Source organism: Myotis myotis, unplaced genomic scaffold (genome assembly GCF_014108235.1).
Source record: "Myotis myotis isolate mMyoMyo1 unplaced genomic scaffold, mMyoMyo1.p scaffold_m19_p_30, whole genome shotgun sequence".
NCBI lineage: Eukaryota > Metazoa > Chordata > Mammalia > Chiroptera > Vespertilionidae > Myotis > Myotis myotis.
Genome location: NW_023416336.1, coordinates 2,625,586 through 2,648,913, shown reverse-complemented (window position 1 = coordinate 2,648,913; position 23,328 = coordinate 2,625,586). Strand labels below are relative to the sequence as shown.

General features: G+C 50.5%; 1 protein-coding gene across 4 annotated transcripts in view; it reads left to right on the top strand.

Moving 5' to 3' along the window:
* Window positions 1-19,116, top strand: part of CNNM4 (cyclin and CBS domain divalent metal cation transport mediator 4) — a 43,697-nt gene extending 24,581 nt beyond the window's left edge. Inside the window, exons 2-10 of one of the 4 annotated variants that reach the window (XM_036302244.1) lie at window positions 9,437-9,580; window positions 9,899-10,033; window positions 10,933-11,102; window positions 11,321-11,417; window positions 12,902-12,964; window positions 13,768-13,781; window positions 15,564-15,677; window positions 16,146-16,421; window positions 16,694-19,116. In XM_036302244.1, the coding sequence (XP_036158137.1) occupies window positions 9,437-9,580; window positions 9,899-10,033; window positions 10,933-11,102; window positions 11,321-11,417; window positions 12,902-12,964; window positions 13,768-13,781; window positions 15,564-15,677; window positions 16,146-16,421; window positions 16,694-16,891 (1,211 nt within the window). In that variant the 3' untranslated portion in view covers window positions 16,892-19,116. The remainder of the gene's footprint in view (window positions 1-9,436; window positions 9,581-9,898; window positions 10,034-10,932; window positions 11,103-11,320; window positions 11,418-12,901; window positions 12,965-13,767; window positions 13,782-15,563; window positions 15,678-16,145; window positions 16,422-16,693) is intronic. The other 3 variants (XM_036302241.1, XM_036302243.1, XM_036302242.1) reach the window with 3 other exon arrangements.
* The last annotated feature ends 4,212 nt before the right edge of the window (window positions 19,117-23,328 follow it).

The window sequence follows — 23,328 nt, the reverse complement described above, 5'->3', positions numbered from 1 at the left end:
GTATCAGTGAAGAAATTGCTTCGGCATATGTCTGAGATTTTGTTGCCTTTGGATTCTTTTGGAATTTTTATGGTTTCCTGTCGTACATTTAAGTCCTTTATCCATTTTGAGTTTATTTTTGTGTATGGTGTAAGTTGGTGGTCTAGTTTCATTTTCTTGCATATATCTGTCCAATTTTCCCAACACCATTTATTGAAGAGACTATCTTGACTCCATTGTATGTTCTTGCCTCCTTTGTCAAATATTAATTGAGCATATTGGTTCGGGCTGATTTCTGGGCTCTCTGATCTATTCCATTGATCTATATGCCTATTCTTGTGCCAGTACCAGGCAGTTTTGAGAACAGTGGCTTTGTAATACAACTTGATATCTGGTATTGAGATCCCACCTACTTTGGTCTTTTTCAGGATTGCTGCAGCTATTCGGGGTCTTTTTTTATTCCAGATGAATTTTTGGAGAGTTCGTTCTAGATCTCTGAAGTATGCCATTGGTATTTTAATGGGAAGTGCGTTGAATTTATAGATTGCTTTGGGTAGTATGGACATTTTAATGATGTTGATTCTACCAATCCATGAACACGGTATGTTCTTCCATCTGTTTATGTCTTCCTCTATCTCTTTTTTCAATGTCCTGTAGTTTTCTGAGTAGAGGTCTTTTACCTCTTTAGTTAAGTTTATTCCTAGGTCGCTTAATTTTTTTGGTGCGATGGTAAACGGGATTGTTTTTATAATCTCTCTTTCTGAAAGTTCACTATTGGTGTAGAGAAATGCCTCAGATTTCTTGGGGTTAATTTTGTATCCTGCTACATTGCCAAATTCATGTATTAAGTCTAGTAGCTTTTTGATGGAGTCTCTAGGGTTTTGTATGTATAATATCATGTCGTCTGCAAATAAGGACAGTTTTACTTCCTCTTTTCCAATTTGGATGCCTTTTATCATAACCATAATTTTTAGATGTCTGCTATTAGTTACTATTCATATTATCTCTAGCACATCCTTTATATCCTTTTACGAGGCACAAAATATCCTTATGATGGGATTTGTCAGTACCAACTGTGACTGTAAGCCTGGGTTTCAAATAGTTTTCTTCTTTTTTAAATATATGTTTTTATTGATTTCAGAGAGGAGAGAGAGAGAAATAGGAACATCAGTGATGAGAGAGAATCATTGATCTGCTGTCTCCTGCATGTTCCCCACTGGGGACTGAGCCTGCAACCTGGGCATGTACCCTGATCAGGTATCGAACCGTGACCTCCTGGTTCATAGGTTGACACTCTTCCACTGAGCCACTTTAGCCAGGTTCAAATAGTTTTCTTAATAATTTTGAATTATTTTGGCCAATCCCTCAGCCCTGACTCTATGGCTACTGCTTCCCCCACGCTGATTGACAGGGCTGGCAGGAGTGGAGAGGGTGGCCTCGGGCCTTTGTAGGCCTTTGTGCTTGCTTTATTCCTGGGATTTCCCTACCGGGTTCTTGGTCAGCCTGTGTATAAACAAAAGGCAAAATTGCTTATTTATGTTGGATGAGTCCCCCTTCGGAGACCCTGTTCTAAAAGGTTCTGGACAGCAGGTCTCTCTTATGTGTGCATGGGAGATGTCTGGCTCAGAATGGTGGGGCAAGTCTCTCGGGAAGTCTGTAGGAATCCTTTTCCCTGTGGACCCCTGTCTCTTTTGGCCATGTTTGTTTTTCCATTTTTCCTTTCCATGGGCTACCCTCCTATCACCTTCTCTCTCATTTTTGCTCTATTCTTTTTTGTCTTGGTCTTGCCTTCCATTTTTATTTCTTCCCTTTAAAAACATAACCAGTTTATAATACAATCTTTTCATTGGTGGTATTTATTGAATGGCTGACTTATTGAGGGCCTGCTGTATATTTAGCCTCATGCTAGGGGTTGAGGAATGGCTCAAGAAGCACCGAATATAATTTGTGCTGGTGAGAGTGTAAACTGTGAAGCTTCTGAAAGATTTGTCAATGCATGAACCCTTTGACCTGGATACATCCTGAAATGTATTGTCATCTCACATGGGTAAAATGATGGACTTAGCAGGAAAGGTAGGAACATACTGGAAATAATCATGTCCAGCAGCAGAAGGGAAAGGGTTAAGTTCATTCTGGCATCCACCAATGGCACACTGCACAGTGGAGGTGAACGGAGCAAAAAAAGTAAAAATAAAGTAATATATTTATTGTAGAAACTTTGAGAACATGGAAAATGATTAAGAAGTGAAAGTAATACTTATTCCACCACCCCAAGTATGAAATGCTTTGTTGCATTTTCTTCTAGTAAGTCAGCGATGAGCTATATTGCTTTTCTCCCCCTCTCAAAATGAGATATTCTTATCTCTTCTGATTATAAAAGGAAAGAGTAAAATAATACATATTGATTTTAAAATGCATTAAGCTAAAGCATAAAAAACTACTATAAATTGCTCCTCTCTATTCTGTAACTTTCTGCTTTATACAGTCGGTGAGCACCATTGCTTTAAATCTCTGGCCTCAGCCTCTTTTTTCAGTGGCTGCAGTACCAGTTGTAAACTACCTTGGACAGATCTTCCTGGGCACACCTTGCACACTGGTTTGGGTGCTTCCTTTATATTAAGGTTTTTCCTAGAAGTGGAAGATTGGCTGAGTCCAGTCCCTGCACATTTTATATTTTGACACATACTACCAAATCCTGAAGAAAAAATGTCCTTGTTTTCTCCAGTACTACTGTATCAGGCATTGTGGTCTGATAATATGTATTAATCGCCGAAACTGGTTTGGCTCGGTGGATAGAGCATCGGCCTGCGGACTGAAAGGTCCCAGGTTCGATTCTGGTCAAGGGCATGTACCTGGGTTGCGGGCACATCCCCAGTGGGAGATGTGCAGGAGGCAGCTGATCGATGTTTCTTGCTCATCGATGTTTCTAACTATCTCTCTCCCTTCCTCTCTGTAAAAAATCAATAAAATACATTTTAAAAAAATGTATTAATTTATGTTAAAATGAAGGACCTCCTCAGTGTTCTTTTAAGTTGCTCGTTGAGTAAACATTTTCCTCTCGCCCTCCCAGCCCAGCCCTCTACAGAGATCACCCTCCCATCTGGGAGCTGGGGTGTGGGCTGGGAGAGCTGTGCCGGTTTCTTTGCCTGCTGGTGTGTCCCCTTGGGCCCTCTCCTGCCTTGCCTGCATCTGGCTGGGCTGGGCCCTCTCCTACTGCTGGTTGAGGTCAGCACTATTAATAGTCACTTAATCCTACTGTGACCTGTGGCCAGGGTGGAGGGAAGAGAAAGGAGGGCCCGATGGGAGGGCCTGGGAGGTAAGGGCCAGTTCTGGGAACCTGGGATGGTGGGAGGTGGGACTTGCCGGGGAGGCCAGTAAGGAGGATGCCAATGACAGCATCTTGGGTGGTGGAACCCATGTCTGATCTGGGGCCTTTGGATCTAACCCATGAGAAAAGCAGCCAGAGCTGGTGAGTAAGGCCCTCACAGGACTCCGGTAGACTTTGAAACCCAGTACCTAGTGATGTGTCCTTCTAGTGGTCTTTGAAAGATAAAGCTTTTTGAGGGAGGAGGACACAGCAGGGGCTGGGGCCTGGGCTTCTGGAGACAACGTATGTGTATCCAGCAAAGAGTATGGAGCAGCTGCTGTGCTCCTGGCTTGGGGTGGGAGGAGGGTGAGCAGATATGGAGAGGAGCGAAGTCACAGTGTAGGCCTGGCCGAGCTTCAGCCTGCTCCCGGTACATGGACAGCAGTCGGCCGATGGCACAAGCAGGCCGCATAGCCGTGCAAGTTCTGGGAAAGGAAGAGCTGGGGCACCCAGGGCTGAGCCAGGGGAAGGGTTGTCCCTGAATGCATGTCTGGGTTCTCTCTCTCCCTCCCCCTGTTCCAGGTGAGAGAGGGCAGTGGAAAGGCCTGGGCTTGCTGTCTGGTCTGCCTGGCACCTCTGGGGTTTCTAGAAGCCTCATGTGCAGTTCTCTAACCTAGGAGGAGACCTGGCTGGAAACCTGGTGACGAAGGGCATGGTGGGCAAGCTGGCAGCCAGGTATGGCCCAGAGGAGACCAAGGGAGAGCAGCTTCAAGGTACCCCTCTCCCACAGCCAGGTTCTTAGCAGTGCTAGAATTAAAGGCTAAGGAAGCCCCAAGTCCCAGAGGAAGCAGTATGGGAGTTTTTTTAAAAAAATTAATATATTTTTATTTATTTCGGAGAGGGAGAGGGAGAGAGATAGAAACATCAGTGATGAGAGAGAATCATTGATCAGCTGCCTCCTGCACGCCCCTGCTAGGGCTCGAGTTGGCAACCCGGGCATGTGACCTCCTGGTTCATAGTCGACACTCAACCACTGAACCACACCTACTGGGCAAGAGAGTCTTCTAACAGTTACTTTAATGTATGTGTACCTTTCTGATTATAATATTTATGGTATTGATTATGGAAATTTTGGAATTTCTACTCAGAAAAGTATAAAAAAAGAAAACTAAAACCATTCTTAATTTCCCATACTTTTAGGTTAAATCATACGATTCTTATTTTGTCGACTGTCAGCAGTTTTTTATGGGTCAGCCAAATATGAACATTTAGGTATATTTCTTCAGTCTTTTTTTTTTTTTTAATAAAGACTGCTTTAAAAAATGTGGGATTCTCAGCTTTCAGGGTAGATGTGTTATTTAAATTTTCATGTTTACTTTCTCATCCCAACTACCTCCAAAATCCAGTTATCCAGTTGAATGGAAACTACTAATAAGATGAGGAGACTCATTAAAATAAAATTCTATGTTAGATTTGGATTCCATACAATGAAAATCATAAACATGTAAGTCCTAAGTTGATCCTCTCATTTTAAACTAGAGGCCTGGTACATGAAATCGTCACAGGTGGGGTTCCTCAGCCTGGCCGGCGATCAGGGCCGTCTAGCCCAGTCCAGGGGAAGGGACTGCGGGAAGTTGGCCGGCCGATCAGGGCGGCTGGCTGGGGGGAGGGACCGTGGGAGGTTGGCTGTGAGAGCACACTGACCACCTAACTGGCCAGGGGGAGGGACCGTGGGAGGTTGGCCAGCCATGGGAGGTTGGCCAGCCATGGGAGGTTGGCCAGCCATGGGAGGTTGGCTGTGAGAGCACACTGACCACCTAACTGGCTAGGGGGAGGGACCGTGGGAGGTTGGCCAGCCATGGGAGGTTGGCCAGCCATGGGAGGTTGGCTGTGGGAGCGCACTGACCACCAGGGGGCGGTTCCTGCATTGAGCATCTTCCCCCTGGTGGTCAGTGCACATTATAGCGACCCGTTGACTGAACGACCGGTCGTAATGGCCGCTTAGGCTTTTATATATATAGATGGTAAATGAGTTAACAGTAATTTTGAATTACAGAAACATCTTAATTACTAAAATTCAAAATAATCCTTTCGCTGCTAGCCTCCCTGTGTGAACGAACTCATTCCCCATAAACATTCACTGAACACTTACTGAACAGTCTTCTGTGTTTGGGGAATACAGACTGAAGCCCTGCCATAATGGACTCGCAGTTAGTAAGAGGAGAGGAGCTGTAAACCATAAGTAAAGTGAGTAAGCATGTTATATCATTTATTTCAGGTAATAAACTGATGACCAGCTTGGGGTGCTAGAGGAGGGGTGGCTGTCAGTGAGGCCCTCACCAGGAGGGTGACATTTGAACAGAGACAACAAGGTGGGGCGAGCTAAGCAGATGTGAAGGGGAGGGACGGCCAGATTAAGGGAGCAGCCTTAGATGTTTGAGGGACAGCAAGGAGGCTGAGACTGACCGGAGCATAGGAGAGCGGAGTAGGAGATGGGTTAGGGGTCAGCATGAGGGGTGTCTGGGACCTGGCCACGGAGGAATGTGGCTTCTGTGTGGAGTGAGGCGTAAGGCAGCCTGACTTCCCTGTAAGGGGCCCCCTTGGTGCTGTGTTGAGAGTGGACTCGGATTCAGGGTGAAGCAGGGAGATGGTGAGAGGCTGTTTCCACCCTCCGGGTGAGAAGGAGATGCCTGTGGCCCAGAATGGGACAGCGGCAGTGCAGGCTGCCAGAGGAGGCTGGGTTCTGGGTGCCTCTTGTAAGCAGAGCTGGTAGGTCTGCTGAAAGGGTTGGATGTAGAAGGGTAGAGAAAGAGAGGAGGCAGAGTTTTTCTCTCCATGCTGATCAGTTGGAGAGAGAGAGATGGGGAGGCTGGGAGGAAGAGCAGGGGCTTGGTTTTGATAGTAAGTCCGAGGTGTTAGACATCCACTTGGCTCTAGCTGTCAGCAAGCAGTAGGAGTCTGGAGGGCACAGAAGAGGCCTGGGTTGCAAGTATTTATTTGAGACACCTTAACATATAGTTTTTATTTAAAGTCACAAGGCAAGGGATCAGGTGCCCTCCTGAATCAAGAGGACAGGGCCGGCCTGAGGTCAGAACACCAGGAGCTTGCCGGAGGAGGGAGAGCGGCCCCTGGTCAAAGACTGCAGCCTGAGCTTGAGACCCCCACCACTGCAGGCATTGCTGACTTTGGGAGGGGCAGACAAATTAGAAAAGGCAAACACAACCCAGAGTTCCACAGCCGGGTCAGCAGAGGGTGACTGACTAGCCCTTTGTGTGGGGCCGCAACCAGCCGGCCACAGTCAGCGCCAGTGCGCCAGGCTCTTTAGCATGCAGAGCAGGGGCGAGTGGGCAGTGCCCCAGGCCGGCACATCTACAAGGTACTCATCTTGATGGTGCTGCCACTAGAGGGTGCCACACACACCAGTGGGTTCCACAGACAGGAGCCTCTGAAAGCAGGCAGGGAGGCAAAGAATGGCCCCAATCCAGCACAAGAAATCCATGCATTTCACCCACAGGAGGATATTTCTGTCTTTTAGAGGAACCACCAGCCTTTCCCGGTGAAGCCTAGTGCAACCCTTGATCATGGGTTGATTGGAGGTGTCAGTGGTGGGGACATTTTCTCCGATTATTGATGCTGAATCTGCTGGTTTCTGATTCCTAGGATATAAGCAGGTGCTGCTAACTGGGCAGCATTCAGAGACTCACCCCATTCCTGGGCTCCTTGTGCCGCAATGCCTTGCCTTGCTCACCCTAGACCAGGGGTGGGCAAACTTTTTGACTCGAGGGCCACAATGGGTTCTTAAACTGGACCGGAGGGCCGGAACAAAAGCATGGATGGAGTGTTTGTGTGAACTAATATAAATTCAAAGTAAACATCATTACATAAAAGGGTACGGTCTCTTTTTTTTTAGTTTTATTCATTTCAAACCGGCCGGATCCGGCCCGCGGGCCGTAGTTTGCCCACGGCTGCCCTAGAGTCTTACCAGTTCCTCTTAATTTTGTGTTTCTCCTTAATATTTTTTAAAACATATTTTTATCTATTTCAGAGAGGAAGGGAGAGGGAGAGAGGGATAGAAACACCAATGATAAGAGAGAATCATTGATCGGCTCGGGATGTGCCCTGACCAGGAATTGAGCTGTGAGCTCCTGGTTCATAGGTCAACGCTCAACCACTGAGCCCCACCAGCCAGGCTCTCCTTAATATTTTTGTCAAAAAAAAATATAGGTAGAAAAAAATATATGGAAGTGAAACATGCCCATCCAATAGAATATGGAAGTGAATAGAGTGATACTAGCCCCCCCCCCAACTTCAAAAGCCCCCAAAGATGACCACTGTTACCTCTTCCAGACAGTTCAAGGCCCTCTTCACCCTCCACCCCCATTTCCATGCAGACAGATGGCACCATGCATTCAGTCCTATCACTTGCTTTTCCACTAATGGCCTGTCTCAGGTTTCGTTCCACATTTCGTCCCTCAAGCCCTGCTGCCTCTCCCCAGGCTGCAGTAGCCCCTGTCCCGCACTCCTGCTCCATTGCAATTGATTCAGATTATCTCTCGTTTGAGGCTATGAAAAAGAATGTTTTGATGACCCCTTTGCTTTTGTGTCTTTCTGCTTTAGTGAAGATTACATCCATAGGGTAAGTTCCTACAAGTGGAATTTCTGAGGCCAAGGTTAGGGAACCTTGGTTTTGAGACCCGCTGCCAAATCGGCCTCCTGAAATGTGCCTGTTTTCCTGCCCACCAACCAGAGCCCTGTGAGGGCCTGCCCGTCTCCCGCAGCACTGGGCATCACAGCCGCTAGAGCATGCCGGTCGGGAAGGTGATAGAAGCTGCCTGCTTGCACTCTGGTTCCCGTCGGAGGACCTGGGCTAAGCTGGCTGCGCCGGCCCTCGGCACTGTTTCTCTAGAGGGCTCTCCTGCAGGGCCGCCTCTGGCAGGTGGGGAGGCCAGGCTCGGGCCCTGGCAGGTCACTTGCTCTCGCTGGCTCATCGCTAGAAGACGGGAATCTTTAGCCGAGTCTAGCCGTGGTCGGTCCAGCAAGGTCCTGAAAGTGTTTTGACCACAACTCCAAGCTGGAGATCGGTACCGTATGACCAGCACTGTGTGCGAGGATGTTTCACAGGACAGTACTCCCCTTCACACGGGTGCACTCAGGCACTTTCCATTTGTTTTTCCAAATGCTGGCTGTGAGGACTGGCATCTCTTCTCCCTAAGAGGCCCCCAGGAGCTCAGAAGGGCGCATGCTGGCCCTGGTGGGTTTGCTGTGGCCTAAGGATCTGGAGAACCTGGTCTACAGGGACGTCCTGAGAGTGCGGCCCTAAGACCGGATTGTGAAGGGGAATCTGTGACAAATCTGACTTGACCCTCACAGCTCTCCCAGGGCTTTCTCCCTGAGGCTGCTGCAAATCTGTGTCCCCGTGTGGGGCACACCTTGTTCACCCCGGAGTGTGGGCCAGGCCCCTCTGGGGGGTCTCCTGTTGTCACACACCGGGTTCTGGGGCACAAGAGCGGGGGGGGGGGGGCAGGAGGGCACCCAGCCACCCACAAAGCTTCTGTGGAAGGTTTCCCCCCAACCCCTTTCTATCTTTCTCTTGCTTTAGGTCGAAAGGGTGGCCTTTCTCTAATTACAGTGCCTGCCTGGCCTAATTATACCAGGCTACTAATTTGTTAATGGTTTTGGGAATGCAGAGCCTTTGCCTTGGACAGTGTTGGCCCCAGGGTACTTGCGGGGGGGGAGGAACGGGGGTGGGGGGGCTCTGCCAAGGAGCTGGGGGAGGTATTGTGAATGGCCCTTGAAGCCAGGGAAGGTGGGCGTCCTCTGAGCCTGTGTCCAGCTGGCCCTTGCCTGCCTATGGCATATGGCTTCTCTGTCCACGAGTTGTCAGTGTGGGTCTTCCCCTCCCCAGGAGGGCCTTGCCCTTTTCATTCTATTTAAGCCAATGGTCCGTAATGCCTTGACAGTAAAAAATACTTCTGGTTTTCCTTTTCATAAAAGCAGTATCTGTTTGCAATAGAAACTCCAGGAAATATAGAAAAGGGGAAAAAACTACCCCTGACCCCACCCCAATGACTCAGGTGTGTTAACATTTTGGTGGAGGAGTCTCATGAATGGTCCCTTTGCTCTGGTCTGACTCATTGCGTTATCCCCCAGGGAAGTCCCACCTGGCCATCGTGCAGAAGGTGAACAACGAGGGGGAAGGGGACCCCTTCTACGAGGTCCTGGGCCTGGTCACCCTGGAGGACGTCATTGAGGAGATCATCAAGTCCGAGATCCTGGACGAGTCCGATATGTACAGTGAGTCCACCCCCCACAGGCCCAGTGTCCCTTTCCCGCTCAGGCCTGACGTCTGCTGGCCTGGGTGGGAAGGCCACCATGCAGGGACACAGGCCCGCACGACCTGGGAGCATATTGCTTGGAGCAGGGACCGGAGGCTGCTTGGTTCCTCTTGGCTTCTGTGGCTCAGCATCAGCCCGGGGACTTGCCCTGGCCCAGGCTCTGCAGGTTCTGTGTGGAGGGAGGGACGCCAGAGCCGGCAGCTGGTGGGCAGGTTCTAGTCTGTTCCCGAGTCCACCGTGGGGACAGCGTGCTCAGCTCCAGTTCATTCTCTTGCAGCTGACAACCGAAGCCGGAAACGGGTATCTGAGAAGAACAAACGGGACTTCTCAGCCTTCAAGGATACTGACAACGAACTCAAGGTGAAAATTTCGCCTCAGCTACTCCTGGCTGCTCACCGCTTTCTGTCCACGGGTAAGAGCGAGAAGATGGCCTTCACTGTTGGTGGGACAGTCACAGAGGGAGAGGGACTGGGCCTCTAGCTCCTCCCCTCCTGGGATGAGGCTAACAGATGCAAGGTGCAGGGAAACCCGGCTGCCTCAGGAGGGGCGAGGAGCTCCCACCTGGACATGCCCTGTGATGTGCTTCCCCCATTGCAGGCTTCTAGAAAGTACCAAGGTTGTTCTGAAAATAAGCCTCAGGGGAACCTGAGATAGGCCCATCGAGGCCTGTGGAGTGGGAGGGAGAAGGAGGCTCTTGCATGTGCTGTGGGCCTGCCCAGGTACAGCGCACGGCCCTTGCCTGGCTCATCACCTCTGAGGAGCCTGCATCTAGCTCTGTCCTTGTCTCTCCCGCCTCCCCTCTGCCTCATGTACCGGACTTGACCTGTAAATCAATGTCATATCTCTTCTCACCCCTGATTCACAGCTCCCTTGGGGGCCTGGGCGATGGATTAGAAAGACACCTGCCTACTCCCTCCCCCTATCCCAGTCAGACTTCAGTAATTCCTTCTTTATTTTTTCTGCCAGGGTATGGATGATAGCGATGATGATAACAATCATCAAGCACTTTCCTTATGCCAAGGATATGTCTAAGTGCTTTACATGTATTATTCTGTTTAACCTCACAACCACTCTGAAGTTTTTAACTCCCATTTTACAGATGAGCAAACTGATATACAAGTTAAGTAATTGCCCAAGATCATGCCCGGGTAGTGCAGGAGCTACCATTCAAGGCCAACAGACTCCAGTCTGACCAGTGTGGACCCCAGGGCTCTCCCTTTTCTCAGAACCGAAGGGAAGAGCCTGGCAGTGAGGGAGCTGTCCCTGTACTGCAGCGATGGGTCTCATGTGCAGTCTCCCTCTCCCCTGCAGAAGTCCCCCAGTTCAGCCCTGCTCTGATATCAGAGAAGATCCTGCTTCGGCTGCTCAAGTACCCAGACGTCATTCAGGAACTCAAGTTTGACGAGCACAACAAATACTATGTGCACCACTATCTGTACACCCGGAACAAGCCGGCCGACTACTTCATCCTCATCCTGCAGGTGAGCCTACCCACACCTGCTTGCCTCACTGTGAAATGTGGGCTGCAGGGCTTTCCTGCCCCGAGACTGTGTGGCCTGCTCTGGGCCTGGGCTCCCCATCGCCCATCCTCTTCCGAGCAGCTCACGGTGCCATCACCCCTCATGTCTCCCTCTTGCCTCATCTTTTTGTTGTTGTTTTTTGCTTTTCACTCTATAACCCTAACCCTGTGTTCTTTCAGGGGAAGGTGGAGGTGGAGGCTGGGAAGGAGAACATGAAGTTTGAGACGGGTGCCTTCTCCTACTACGGGACCATGGCGCTGTCCTCGCTGACCGCAGGTGAGTGGCTGGGCTGCACTGGCTGCACTCCAGCGGCCGGAGTGGGAGTGGCAGTGAGTGGCCCCCAGCTCCTTGGCATTGAGATGGCTCATAACTTCGGTGTTTCGAGGAGAGGGAGACCTGTGAGGTCTGGGCCTAGAGGAGGTGGCCTGGAAGAGCAATGATTCAGACGATGGAGTGGGGTGGGTGGGATTCTGAGCAAAAGCCTGGAGGGAGCCGAGAGTGTGTCCTGAGATGGTGGGGCGGCCTGCTTGCCAGAGGGGAGGAAGATGGAGTAAGGATGAGTTGGGGAGCCCTAGAAAGTCGACGGTGTATGGCTGTGATAGGAAGCAGGAAGCTGTCGATGGCCTTTGAGAGTAGAATGGGCCAGTGGGCCCACGGGCCATGGTGACCCTTACGAGCCATCATGGCAGGCGGGGAGTTGAGAGAGTGGGCATGTGGAGGGAGGCTGTGGGTCTTACCTATGAAGCCTGGGAGAGGGCAACCAAGGGGTTGGGTGAAGGCGTCCAAAGTGCCTGAAGTTGGGAGCCAGGCCAGGGCAGGTTACAGGCAGGTTTGGTTTCTCCTGGCTTAGCCACTGCCTCTTGGTTAAGGGTTGGTTGTGATGGAATAAAGGGACTTGGGGCAAAGAGGGTACTGGACAACCTCCAAGAGAGGTTATGGCAAGACCAAGGAAGGACCTCTCTGGCCACCCCAGTGCCCTCTGCTTCCCCAGTCCTGGGTAGCTCAGGTGCCCCTTGCCAAAGGGGCCAGCACAGCTCCTCACTCATCGGGGACACACACCCCAACCACGAGAGGAGCCTGGGTGACTGTGGGCTGGAGAGTGGAAGTCCACTTTGGTGCTGGGGGACAGGCCACAGATGAGGCAGGTGCTGTAGCTTCTGGGAGCCTCAGCCGTGCCTGTTGTTTTCCTTTGACAAAGAGGACCCCGTGTGGGGGGCCAGGGCATCCATGCCTATTGACACAGCTCTGCCCCCGCCAGCACGAGCCGGCCTGTGAGGGAGGGGAGAGGAGGAGCCAGGCTCTGGACCCGGGTTTCGGATTGGCGGCCCTGGGAGGACTGCTGAGCGTCCAGCCTGGGGAAATCTTGTTCAGAAGGATATTCAGTCATGGGACATTTCCTCCAGGCACTCTCTGCCCCTAGTACCTCAGGGGCTTGGGTCATGGTCCTGTGCTCTGTCCCTTGACCTGGAGGCTCTCAGTTCCCATTGGAGTGGCCGGAAGGGGAAGGGATGTCTTCTGGGCTCTGCATTCACTGTGGGAGCTCCTGGCGCCTCTGCCAGCACCTGCCCTTCTCTGAGCAGGGCTCGTGAGTCTGCCCCCGCTCCTCCCTGTCAAAGCCGTGCCTCCTTTTCCACTGAGCCCCTCACTACCCAAGGGAGCCTGGACCGCAGGTCTGCTTCTCCAGCCCATTCCTGTGGCTCCATGTCCTGCGTCCTGACCTGGACCTCACCCAGCACTGACCTTTTCCTCTTTTGCTCCAGTGCCTTCATCCCAGGCCAGGTGTCCGCCTGGCAAGCAGAACTCCCTGCTCTCCTGGCTCTCAGGTAACATGGCATGGCGGAGAATACTGCACTGCCACCTGTCGCCTGAGCCCACACACCACAGCTGCATTAACCTGTCCCAGTAGGCACTGGGGCTCCCCACCTGTTCACACTTGAGAGCCAGCTTGGCCTAGAGCTCAGTTACTGGATGGCTTTGCCCTGGTCCTGGAAGAGGTTCCTGAAGGTTCTTCAGCTTTTGAGGAGGTGTGTGCACGGACGCACGCACGCACGTGCTGGCTAGACTGATTCCTACTCACTGGCAGCATCCCTGTCCCCCATGATCCAAGGCAGCAGATGGTGGCGGGAGGTGCTGGCCTTGTCACCAGAGCCCTGGCCTGGCCCGGCGAGCCCTGAGGAAGTTCAGAGCTCCAGGCTCAGTGCGTAACCTAGAGCAGCTCCTGAGCCTCCACAGGCCAGAAAGCCTAGCACTGCAGGCAGCTGTTTCCCACTTTATATTCCTGCATCTGGTTTTTTCTTCTAAACTGCACCAAAGCACACTTTACTATTGATCCTCTTCTAAAAAAATGTTAAAGGTGACTGAGAAGTCACTGGTCCCTTTCAAACACAACAAACTTTTGGCTGTGATGGGAAGCAGGAAGTCGGTAATGGCTCTGAGCAGGGGGTGTCTGATGAGAGCAGATGGGCCATTTGGCCTTCACTGACCAGCCTCCCTCTGCCTCTTCTGCACTTCCTTGTTTCACATATGGCCAGGAATTTGTGCATACAGGGTTTGAATCCTGATGTTTTTATGTAATATGGGAGCAGAGATGCTTTTCCATAAGCTTTCTTGTTAGAGCTACACAGAGTTCACCAGGCAGATGTGCTTTCATTTGTTATTCCCTTTATGCATATTCATGGGGGTCTATATGCTAAATAATACCATGACGTTAACATCTATGAAAAATGTCATCTGTGTTTGAGATTATATCCTTAGAATATTCTTTTAGAAGTAGAATTACCAAATTAAAAAAATTCCATTTTTGTTACACATATTGCTTTGTTTTAATCATGAAAGTAACATAGCTCATAGGGGAAAAAAGAAAATTAATAAGCATTATAATTTCATTATTCAGAAGCAGATGCTTCATATTTTGTTGTACTTTTCTTTAGGACCGCTTTTTTTTTTTTTTTTTTTTAGTGGGTGTGGAAATCTGGAAGATAGATACTGTGGTAGTTCATAAGTCTCTATAGTGTTTATTTTTTTAAAATATATTTTATTGATTTTTTACAGAGAGGAAGGGAGAGGGATAGATAGTTAGAAACATCGATGAGAGAGAAACATCTATCAGCTGCCTCCTGCACACTCCCTACTAGGGATGTGCCCGCAACCAAGGTACATGCCCTTGACCAGAATCAAACCTGGGACCTTTCAGTCTGCAGGCCGACGTTCTATCCACTGAGCCAAACCAGTTAGGGCAGGACCTCTATTTTTATTTTTTATTTTTTATTTTTTTAAATATATTTTATTGATTTTTTTTACAGAGAGGAAGGGAGAGGGATAGAGAGTTAGAAACATCGATGAGAGAGAAGCATCGACCAGCTGCCTCCTGCACTCCTCCTACTGGGGATGTGCCTGCAACCAAGGTACATGCCCTTGACCAGAATCTAACCTGGGACCCTTGAGTCCGCAGGCCGACGCTCTATCCACTGAGCCAAACTGGTTAGGGCAGGACCTCTATTTTTAATAGGCCATGTCACCAATCTGTGTTGGTTTTAAATTAATTTCCTGTTCTGGCATGTTGATAAGCATTAATTAAAAGCAAATAACTAATTAATGTGAAGTGTTTTTTTGTGTGCGTTTTTTGTTTTTTTTTTAGTTTTTGTAAGAGTTTATTTGAACTAAACTGATAACAGTTGCCAGGAAGCAAGATCTCAAATGCTCCCATTAATGTGAAAGGTTGCTCTCCCCAGTATTTGTTTTCTTCTAGAACTTAATCCGAGGTGTTACTTAGTTTAGAATAAGTGATACATGCACATGATCCTCTAATGCAGGGGTGGGGAATGTCCTACCCTTGGGCCATAGAAGTCCTGTGAAACCATTTGGTCTGGCCCTGCCAAGGCATTAGGGGTGAGTTAATTAAGTATTTAGGCTAATATAGCAGGCTAATTTTTAAGTTGGTAATTTTATATGGCCCTTGAATGATGTTATAAATATTCAAATGGCCCTTGGCAGAAAAAGTTTCCCCTTCCCTGCTCTAACGGTCGTACACTACCCAATTGTAGAATATCCAGACTATATTTTCCTTGTTTTCTGACTGAAGCTCAAAGATGGTGCATTACTGATGCAGCCTCACTTGCTCAAAGCCCCCTTGGCCATTCAGTCACCGGTGCTTGCTCTCTTCACTGAGCTATTTGTTAGAGCGGCTGACTCGGTAGTTAGTTAGTAACTTAGTCCTTAACTAAGCATATCAGCTCAGTCTATTCCTGTTTGTTTGGACAAGCCAGCATGCCTTCACAATTAACTTCCTTGTGGATTTCATTGCCTTATAAATATTTTAAAAAGTAAGAGCACAATAATGTGTGCAGTTTCTTTTTCAAAATAAGGAGTGTTCCTCATTTGAGGTTGAGTCATCCCGCTCCCCTGGTTAGTCAACGGAATGAGGCCTGTGCTGCCCTGGTGGCGGGAAGAGGCACCGCCAACACTGCCCAGGCTTTGCCTCCCGGGAGGGGGACTGGCACTAGCTGGGATGGGAAGCCTGGCGATCTGGGGCCTCTAGTTCCTGGGGAAGGAACGTGCTGCCCCTGCCCCCGGTCAGGCTGGGGCTCAGCAGACAGTGGGTAGGACTGTCCACACAGAACAGGTCATGTGCAGAACAAATATTTGACGTCTTAAGAGCATTTTTAGTTATGAGCAGGGTGTCATGTTGAGGGGTGTGTGTGTGAGAGAGATGAGAGTGCAAGTTGTGTAATTTTTCTTTTAATATAATTTAAAGGTATGCGGTTTGTGTCCATTGACATGAGCTGTTACTGAGATGAGAGCAGCCGCCACACGAGGGTAACCAACCTGGACTGATCAGTTGTTAGGGTTTTGTAGCCATAAACTTTTGAGTCTTTGGTTTTCGTTTTCTGTTTTGTTAGACTTTTTAATAGTTATTGCACAACACTGCTAAACAAACTAACTCGTTTGCTTTGATGAGGTTAAAGCTTCTGACTGTCCTTAACAAGTGTTTCCATTCCCAGTGAGGGTAGCATCCCCTGGCATCCATGGGACAGGGCTAGCCAAGAGGGCACCGCAGTCCAGGGTGGTGCCTGCCCTGACAGCCTCTTTCTCCCCACAGACCGCTCCCCATCGCACCCCACCTGCCTGAGCCGCTCGGCCTCCCTCAGTTGCCCGGACCGCACAGACCTCTCGAGCCCAGCCCCCTTGGCAGGCAGCAGCAACCAGCTTGGCAGCTCTGTCCTGGGCCAGTACATCTCTGACTTCAGTGTCCGGGCGCTCATGGACCTGCAGTATATTAAGGTGAGTGCTCCCCTAGCCTCGGTCTGGCGTTTGGATCACTGCCTCAGGAATCAGCAGCTCTTTCTTTCCCCCGCCACCCGGAACACAGGGCCCACGTGAGAGTCCTTCTTGCTCCTGCTGCTAACTCTTGTGACAGGTTTCCGGAGACTCCCCTGGCACGCCCTCGCACCTGGACTTGCAGCCTCCATCCTGCCGGCTCCGCTTTCCCAGGCCACTGGTGCGATTGGCCTCCCGGCTCCTGCTCTTACTGACTCTCATTGCTCCTTCTGCAGATCACCCGCCAACAGTACCAGAACGGGCTGCTGGCCTCTCGGATGGAGACCAGCCCTCAGTTTCCCTTGGATGGGTGCACCATCTGCACGGAGAACCTGGCGGAGAAGCCTGAGCTGCCTGTGGTGGACGAGACCACAACTCTGCTCAACGAGCGCAACGCCACGCTGCACAGAGCTTCCCCGGAGAGCGCCATCTGACAGGAGGGCCCGGGGCCCCCCGCCAGCTCCGCGGGGGCCGCCCCAGTGGGCCCACCTGAAGAGAAGGAGCCTGTCAGGCCAGACGGAGCTGCCTAGCCCTGGACTGTGGGTGGCGAGTAGCCACCACCAGGCGGATTTTGTACTGGAGAGTTTCTAGGCTTATTGCTCCTCTTTTGAAATATCATTTGGGGAAGGGAATGGGGAAGGGAAGACAGGGTTAAGGATTTTATTTAAAAAAAAATTTTTCCCCCCACAAAAACTTTGGATGGGGTTTCTCACCCCGGGAAGCAATAGCCATAATCTGCTCCCAGCCACAACCTGGCTATGTCCCGACTCAGGCAGCCGACTCTTCCTGCTCCTTGTCCTCCAGAGACCGGTCCCAGCAGCTGCGGGAGGAAGATTTTCTCTTGGGAGGAAGACAGTGCTTCCCAGGAAGCAAAGAACCAAATAGCATTGAGAACAACTGCCTGGACATGTGCACTGAGGCTTGTCTGACGTCGCTGAGGCCACGGGATTCTGGGGAGCTGTGATCAGGGGCATTATACTTCCAGCTACAGAGGAGTAGCCCTGCTCCTGTCACTCGCTGGATCCAGGAATTTCTGAACTCTGCTGATGGGCTCTCCTGTTGGGGGCCACTGGGACTCTCAACCCTGGCCCCGTGGTTTTGCCTCATATCTACCCCTTTGGACAGCTGTTCCCTTGTAATGGGGCTGACTTGACGCGTTAGGCAGTGCCTCCCACCTTTCAGATTGCTCCCCCTGCTCCCCAGGCTGCCCTCTCTTTACCAAAGGCTTTCCCGTGGGTTGGGACAGCATCTACATTAGAGGTGACTTGTCTGCAATACTCCTCTTGGTTCTAGGAGGGAATCTAGTCACAAGTATTTGCATTGTTAGCAAGTAATACCATCCCCTTCCCACCCCACAACCAAAGTCCAGTCTGACCCTTGAACTCTGCTTTCCAGGCTCCCTACTTCCAATCTAAACCCCGAGGTCTCTTGGGGATTGAGAACAGAGGATGTGGAGGAAGCAGCCTAAGCAGGTTCTCCATGCCCTCTCTCCGTGGCTGAGGCTGACCTGCCTATTTATACACTTTCATACCCAGGAAAGGTTTCAGCCTCCAGGGCACACAACTGGTGGCCACGTTCCCCCAGGTCCGTGATCCTAGTGTGGGACGTCAGCTTGTCCTGTGCTGAAGCTGGTGGTATAAGCTCCACGCCCACAGGAAGTCCTCCCCAGCACCTTTCCCTGGGGCTGAGTCAGGCCCTGCTGCACAGCTCCAGGCTTCCCACTCCTGGGGAGGCTGCGGGACCAAGGTCCGTGTTGGCCCTTTTGTTGGGTGGAACAGTTGCCCAAGATTAGGTAGGGGAGACTCTGCAGGCCTCCCCCTGAGTATTGTCTATTCGCTCCTTTCCTAAAGGGCTCTGCTCTTCAGGTGCCTGGAGAGCCCTAAGTCTTGAGACCAGGAAATGTCTTGCACCAAGTATACCTACCCCTGACCAGTCACAGAATCTATTCCTAAAAGTTTGGAGAGAAGGTGGTGATACCCATGGGTTCTCAGCCAGAAGGAAAAAAAGACACTGGACCTTTTTGTTCCCTGTGGGGAAACCCATTAGTTTTCTACACGCACAGCTTGCTTTCTGAGTCCACATGGAAGCTTGCAAAGCTGTGTTTTTGAGACCTGGGTGCCAGGCAGGGCCAAGCACATAGGCCTGAACCAAGTGAGTGTGTGTGAAGTAAAAGCGGGTACGCACACTTCCACGCTACCTCTTTGCACACACAGTTACTACCAACAGTTCCCTCCTCCCCCGTTCTTCCCTTCCCTTCCCCATTTATAATCACTTCTTGCAAAGGGTCGTAATTATTTCCAAATATTACTGGTCCGATGACTTCCTCCTCCCAGTGCAATTTTTCACTTCCTATTCCAACTTCTGGTTCCTGGGCTGAGCTCTACCCTGGAATTGGCCCATTCCTACCTGTCTTCCTGTGTGAGGGATGGCCTCCAAATGGGTAGGCAAGTCACAGCCACCATACCAAGTAACATATTTATTTTGAATAAGATTTTAATTTGTATATATTTGTGATTTATTTTGGCATTGTTATGAGTTTGACTCTTGGGGAGTTTTGTTGTTATGACTCTTGTGTCTTTTGTCACAAAACAATGGTAATATTTGCTAAACAATATATGGAATTTATTTTTGATTGGTAATAAAAAAATGAAATATGAAATCTTGGTGCGTCTATAATTTTTCTATTTAAGTCCAGTCAGTATTCGGTATCTGTCATAGAAATAGAAGTGATTGTGATTGGCTGTCACTATGTGAGGGCAAGAGACAAGTATTCTGGGATTGTTTCACAGTGAAAAAGCAGCAGCAATGTAATTTTAAATATATCCTATATAATAAAAGGCTAATGCAAATCAACCAAACAGCGGAACGACTGGTCGCTATGACACGCACTGACCACCAGGGGGCAGATGCTCAACGCAGGAGCTGCCCCCTGGTGGTCAGTGCACTCCCAAGGGGGAGCGCTGCTCAGCCAGAAGCTGGGCTCAAGGCTGGCAAGCACAGCCTCTCCCACCTCTGCAGCAGTGCTAAGGATGTCCGACTAAGCTCTCTGTCGGATATCCCCCAAGGGCTCCTGGACTGCGAGAGGGTGCAGGCCGGGCTGAGGGAACCCCCCCTCCCCCACCCCAGTGCACACATTTCGTGCACCAGGCCTCTAGTATGTAATAAAGGCTGTCCTCACAGGAGCTGCTAGACATACATGGCAAATGTGCTCAGTTGCCACAATTAGGAATCCTGTAAAATGAACACCCACAGGCTCTTCTGTGTACAGGTACTGAAGGGGGGGCCGTTGGAAAGGGCAGATTGCCTCTTTCCCCTGGGGGCTGACGGAGAAAGGAGCTTGATCAAAACATAGGGTCATGTTGTTTTATAATGTGCAGTTGCCTCCTGGTCTCAAAGTGGGAGTGCTCATCGCCTCAGGAGCCCACCCAAGAGTGACCTCACTACACCCACTCTTGCAGTGCCCAAAGGTGCCTTGGCCACAGCATGGGATTGTGCTGGGGCCAGGGGCTCAAGCCAGACAGGCTTAACAACGTTGCCAAATTGGGGCGATGTTTAAAAAAAGGGAGGGACTTGGGTAGGTAGAAAGGACATTCCAGATAAAAGAAGAAACAAATGCAAAAAGCTGGGTGGGAAGAGTAACTATCATTCATCCATCTGTTCCACATGTTAAAGCCCCTGCTGCCAGGTGCCACCAACCCCTCAGTGAGTTTAATGAGGAAGACCCTCTCAGGGAGAAAGTCACACAAGGACCTTGAATTTGCTGTCTCCTCTGCCCGGAACACTCTGCCCCCAGGGGTTCACCTCCTTGCTTGGTTTAGACCTGTTCAAATGTCTCCTTGGAGAAGCCTTCCTGAATCACCCCACATAAAAACAGCATGGTCCAAATCCTTGTCTCCTCTTGTCTTGTTTTTCTCCATGGCACTTACTGCAGGATATTAAAATACAATTTGTGTGTCCCAGCTGGTTTGGCTCAGTGGATAGAGCGTCAGCCTGCGGACCAAAGAGTCCCGGGTTCAATTCCAGTGAGGGGCACATGCCTGGGTTGCAGGCTCGATCCCCAGTGGGGGGCATGCAGGAGGCAGCCGGTCAGTGATTCTCTCTCATCATTGATGTTTCTATCTCTCTTTCCCTCTCCCTTCCTCTCTGAAATCAATAAAAACATATTTTTTTAAAAAATATGATTTGCCCTAGCCAGCTTGGCTCAGTGGATAGAGCGTCAGCCTGCAGACTGAAGGGTCCCGGGTTCGATTCCGGCCAAGGGCACATGCCTGGGTTGTGGGCTTGATCCCCAGTAGGGGGCGTGCAGGTGGCAGCCAATCAATGATTCTCTCTCATCATTGATATTTCTCTCCTCTCCCTCTCTGAAATCAATAAAGAAATATATATTTAAAAAAATACGATTTGTGCATTTCCTGTTGTCCCTATACTAGAACCTAAGCTCCAGGAGAGCAGGGACTTTCTTATTTCCACACTAGAGGCCCAGTGCATGAAATTGTGCACAGATGGGGTCCCTCGGGGTGGCCTGCAGGGACCAGGCCAAAACCAGCAGTCCAATGCCGCCTGCCGCTCCTGCTCACCCAGGCCCTGCTGCACCAGCGGTGGACTCGTGTCCAGTCAGTCATGATCAGGAGAGCCCTGTGTCTGGCACTCGCTCAAGGGGGTTGGAGGTGGGGCCAGGATGCATTTGGCCTTGGGGGCGGGGGGGGGGGGCGGCGGGTGGGCAGTGGGATGCCCTTGCCTGCCCGGGGATCCAACCCACTGACATTTGTGCTGGGTGTCGGGAGCCACCTGGCGGCCACTTTTATATCGTTTCTTCCTTGCAGAGCATCTAGGGAGGGGAAGTGGCCATGGTGCCCGAGGCCGACTTTTAGGAGGCCAGCAGCGCTGTTGGGATTGTGCTGGCGGCATTGTTCCATCAGTGCCTGGCATTCTCCAGAGATTGGACCTACAGAACTACTGAGGGGGTAAGTGTTGGGCTGCTGGGATGGGTTGGTCAGTTGAGTGGCGCTCCCACTGTGGGAGCACACTGACCACCAGAGGGCAGCTCCTGTGTTGAGCATCTGCCCCCTGGTGGTCAGTGCATGTCATAGCAACTGGTCATTGGGTAATTTGGTTGTTCAGTCACTTAGGCTTTTATATATATAGACTAGAGGCCCAGTGCACAAAAATTTGTGCACTGGGGGGGGGGGGTAGGTCCCTCAGCCCGGCCTGTGCCCTCTCACAGTCTGGGACCTCTCGGGGGATGACCATCTGCTGGCTGAGGCCTGCTCCCCAGGAGATTGGGCCTAAGCTGGTAATCAGACATCCCTCTGGCAGCCTGGCAGCCCTCGGGGGATGTCCACTTGCCAGTGAGGAGCAGGCCTAAGGTGCAGTTGGACATCCTTAGCGCTGCTGAGGAGGCAGGAGAGGCTCCCACCGCCACTGCTGTACTGGCAGCCATCAGCCTGGCTTGTGGCTGAGCAGAGCTCCTTCATGTGGGAGCTCACTGACCACCAGAGGGCAGCTCCTTCATTGAGCAACTGCCCCCTGGTGGTCAGTGTGTGTCAGAGTGACCAGTCGTTCCCAGTCTTTCTGCTGTTAGAGTCAGTTTGCATATTACCCTTTTACTATATAGGATAGAGGCCTGGTACACGGGTGGGGACAGGCTGGTTTGCCCTGAATGGTGTCCCGGATCAGGGTGGGGGTCCTGCTTGGGTGCCTGGCCATCCTGGATGAGGGGCTGATGCCTGTTTTCAGGCTGCCTACACCGCCTTCAGGGTGGGCGTCCCCACTGGGGTGCCTGGCCAGTCTGGATGAGGGGCTGAGGGCCATTTTCAGACAGGCCAAGCCTGCAACTGAATCTCCCAACCTCTCCTTTTTTTCTTTTTTTTTATTCTGGGATTTATTTACCTTCTATAGCTGTCACTGGAGCTGAGAGCCGGCTTTAGCTCTGAGGCCCGGCTTCAGCTCTGAGACCTCGGCTGCTGAAAGCAGGTATCTGGGGTTTGTTTGGCTTCTATAATTGAAACACTGTTGCGGTCCTGCTCACTCCAGCTCTGATGGCTGAAAGCAGGTATCTGGGGTTTGTTTAGCTTCTGTAATTGTAACATTGTTTCTTAGAGTTCAGCTCAGATCCCGGCTTCGGCAGGCGGGGAACCTTGGCTTCCTCCATCACTGGAGCAAGCAAGCCTCATGTTTGCTTCAGCTGCCTGGCTGCTGGCCGCCATCTTGGTTGGCAGTTAATCTGCATATTGCCCTGATTAGCCAGGCAATGGGAAGTGTAGAGGAGGTATGGTTAATTACCATGTTTGTCTATTATTAGATAGGATAGTCCCAACACTAGAACAGGACCTGGTACATTGCAGGCACTCAATACAGGAAATACTTATTGAATGAGTGAACTTACCACCATAGGTGAGTATTGGACGCTCTGGGGGAGCAGCACCTAGCTCTCATAACCTTGACTCAACCTAGTCTAGATGGTGGAGGAAGACCAGCTGGAGGAAGTGACATTTGCAGACCAGAAGCAAGCAGGAATTAGCCAGTTAAGTCACAGTAGCTATGGGTTTAAAACTCAAATATTTGGATAAAACATGGAAATGTTTTGAACCAAGCGACCAGTAATGAAAATGGCCCAGGGAGGGTCAACGAGGGACCTGAAGCACAGTGGAAGCCTTTACTGTTAGCAGGAAAGCACTCCGTGAGCAGCTTTACCCTGTGCTGGATTCTTAAAAAAACAAAAACAAACTATAAATATAAGCTGTCTAATATATTCTTTTCATCCTTGCCTGAGAAATTATATATATATATATATATATAGAGAGAGAGAGAGAGAGAGAGAGAGAGAGGGGAAGGGAAGGGGAGAGGAGGGGAGGGGAGGGGAGGGAGAGGA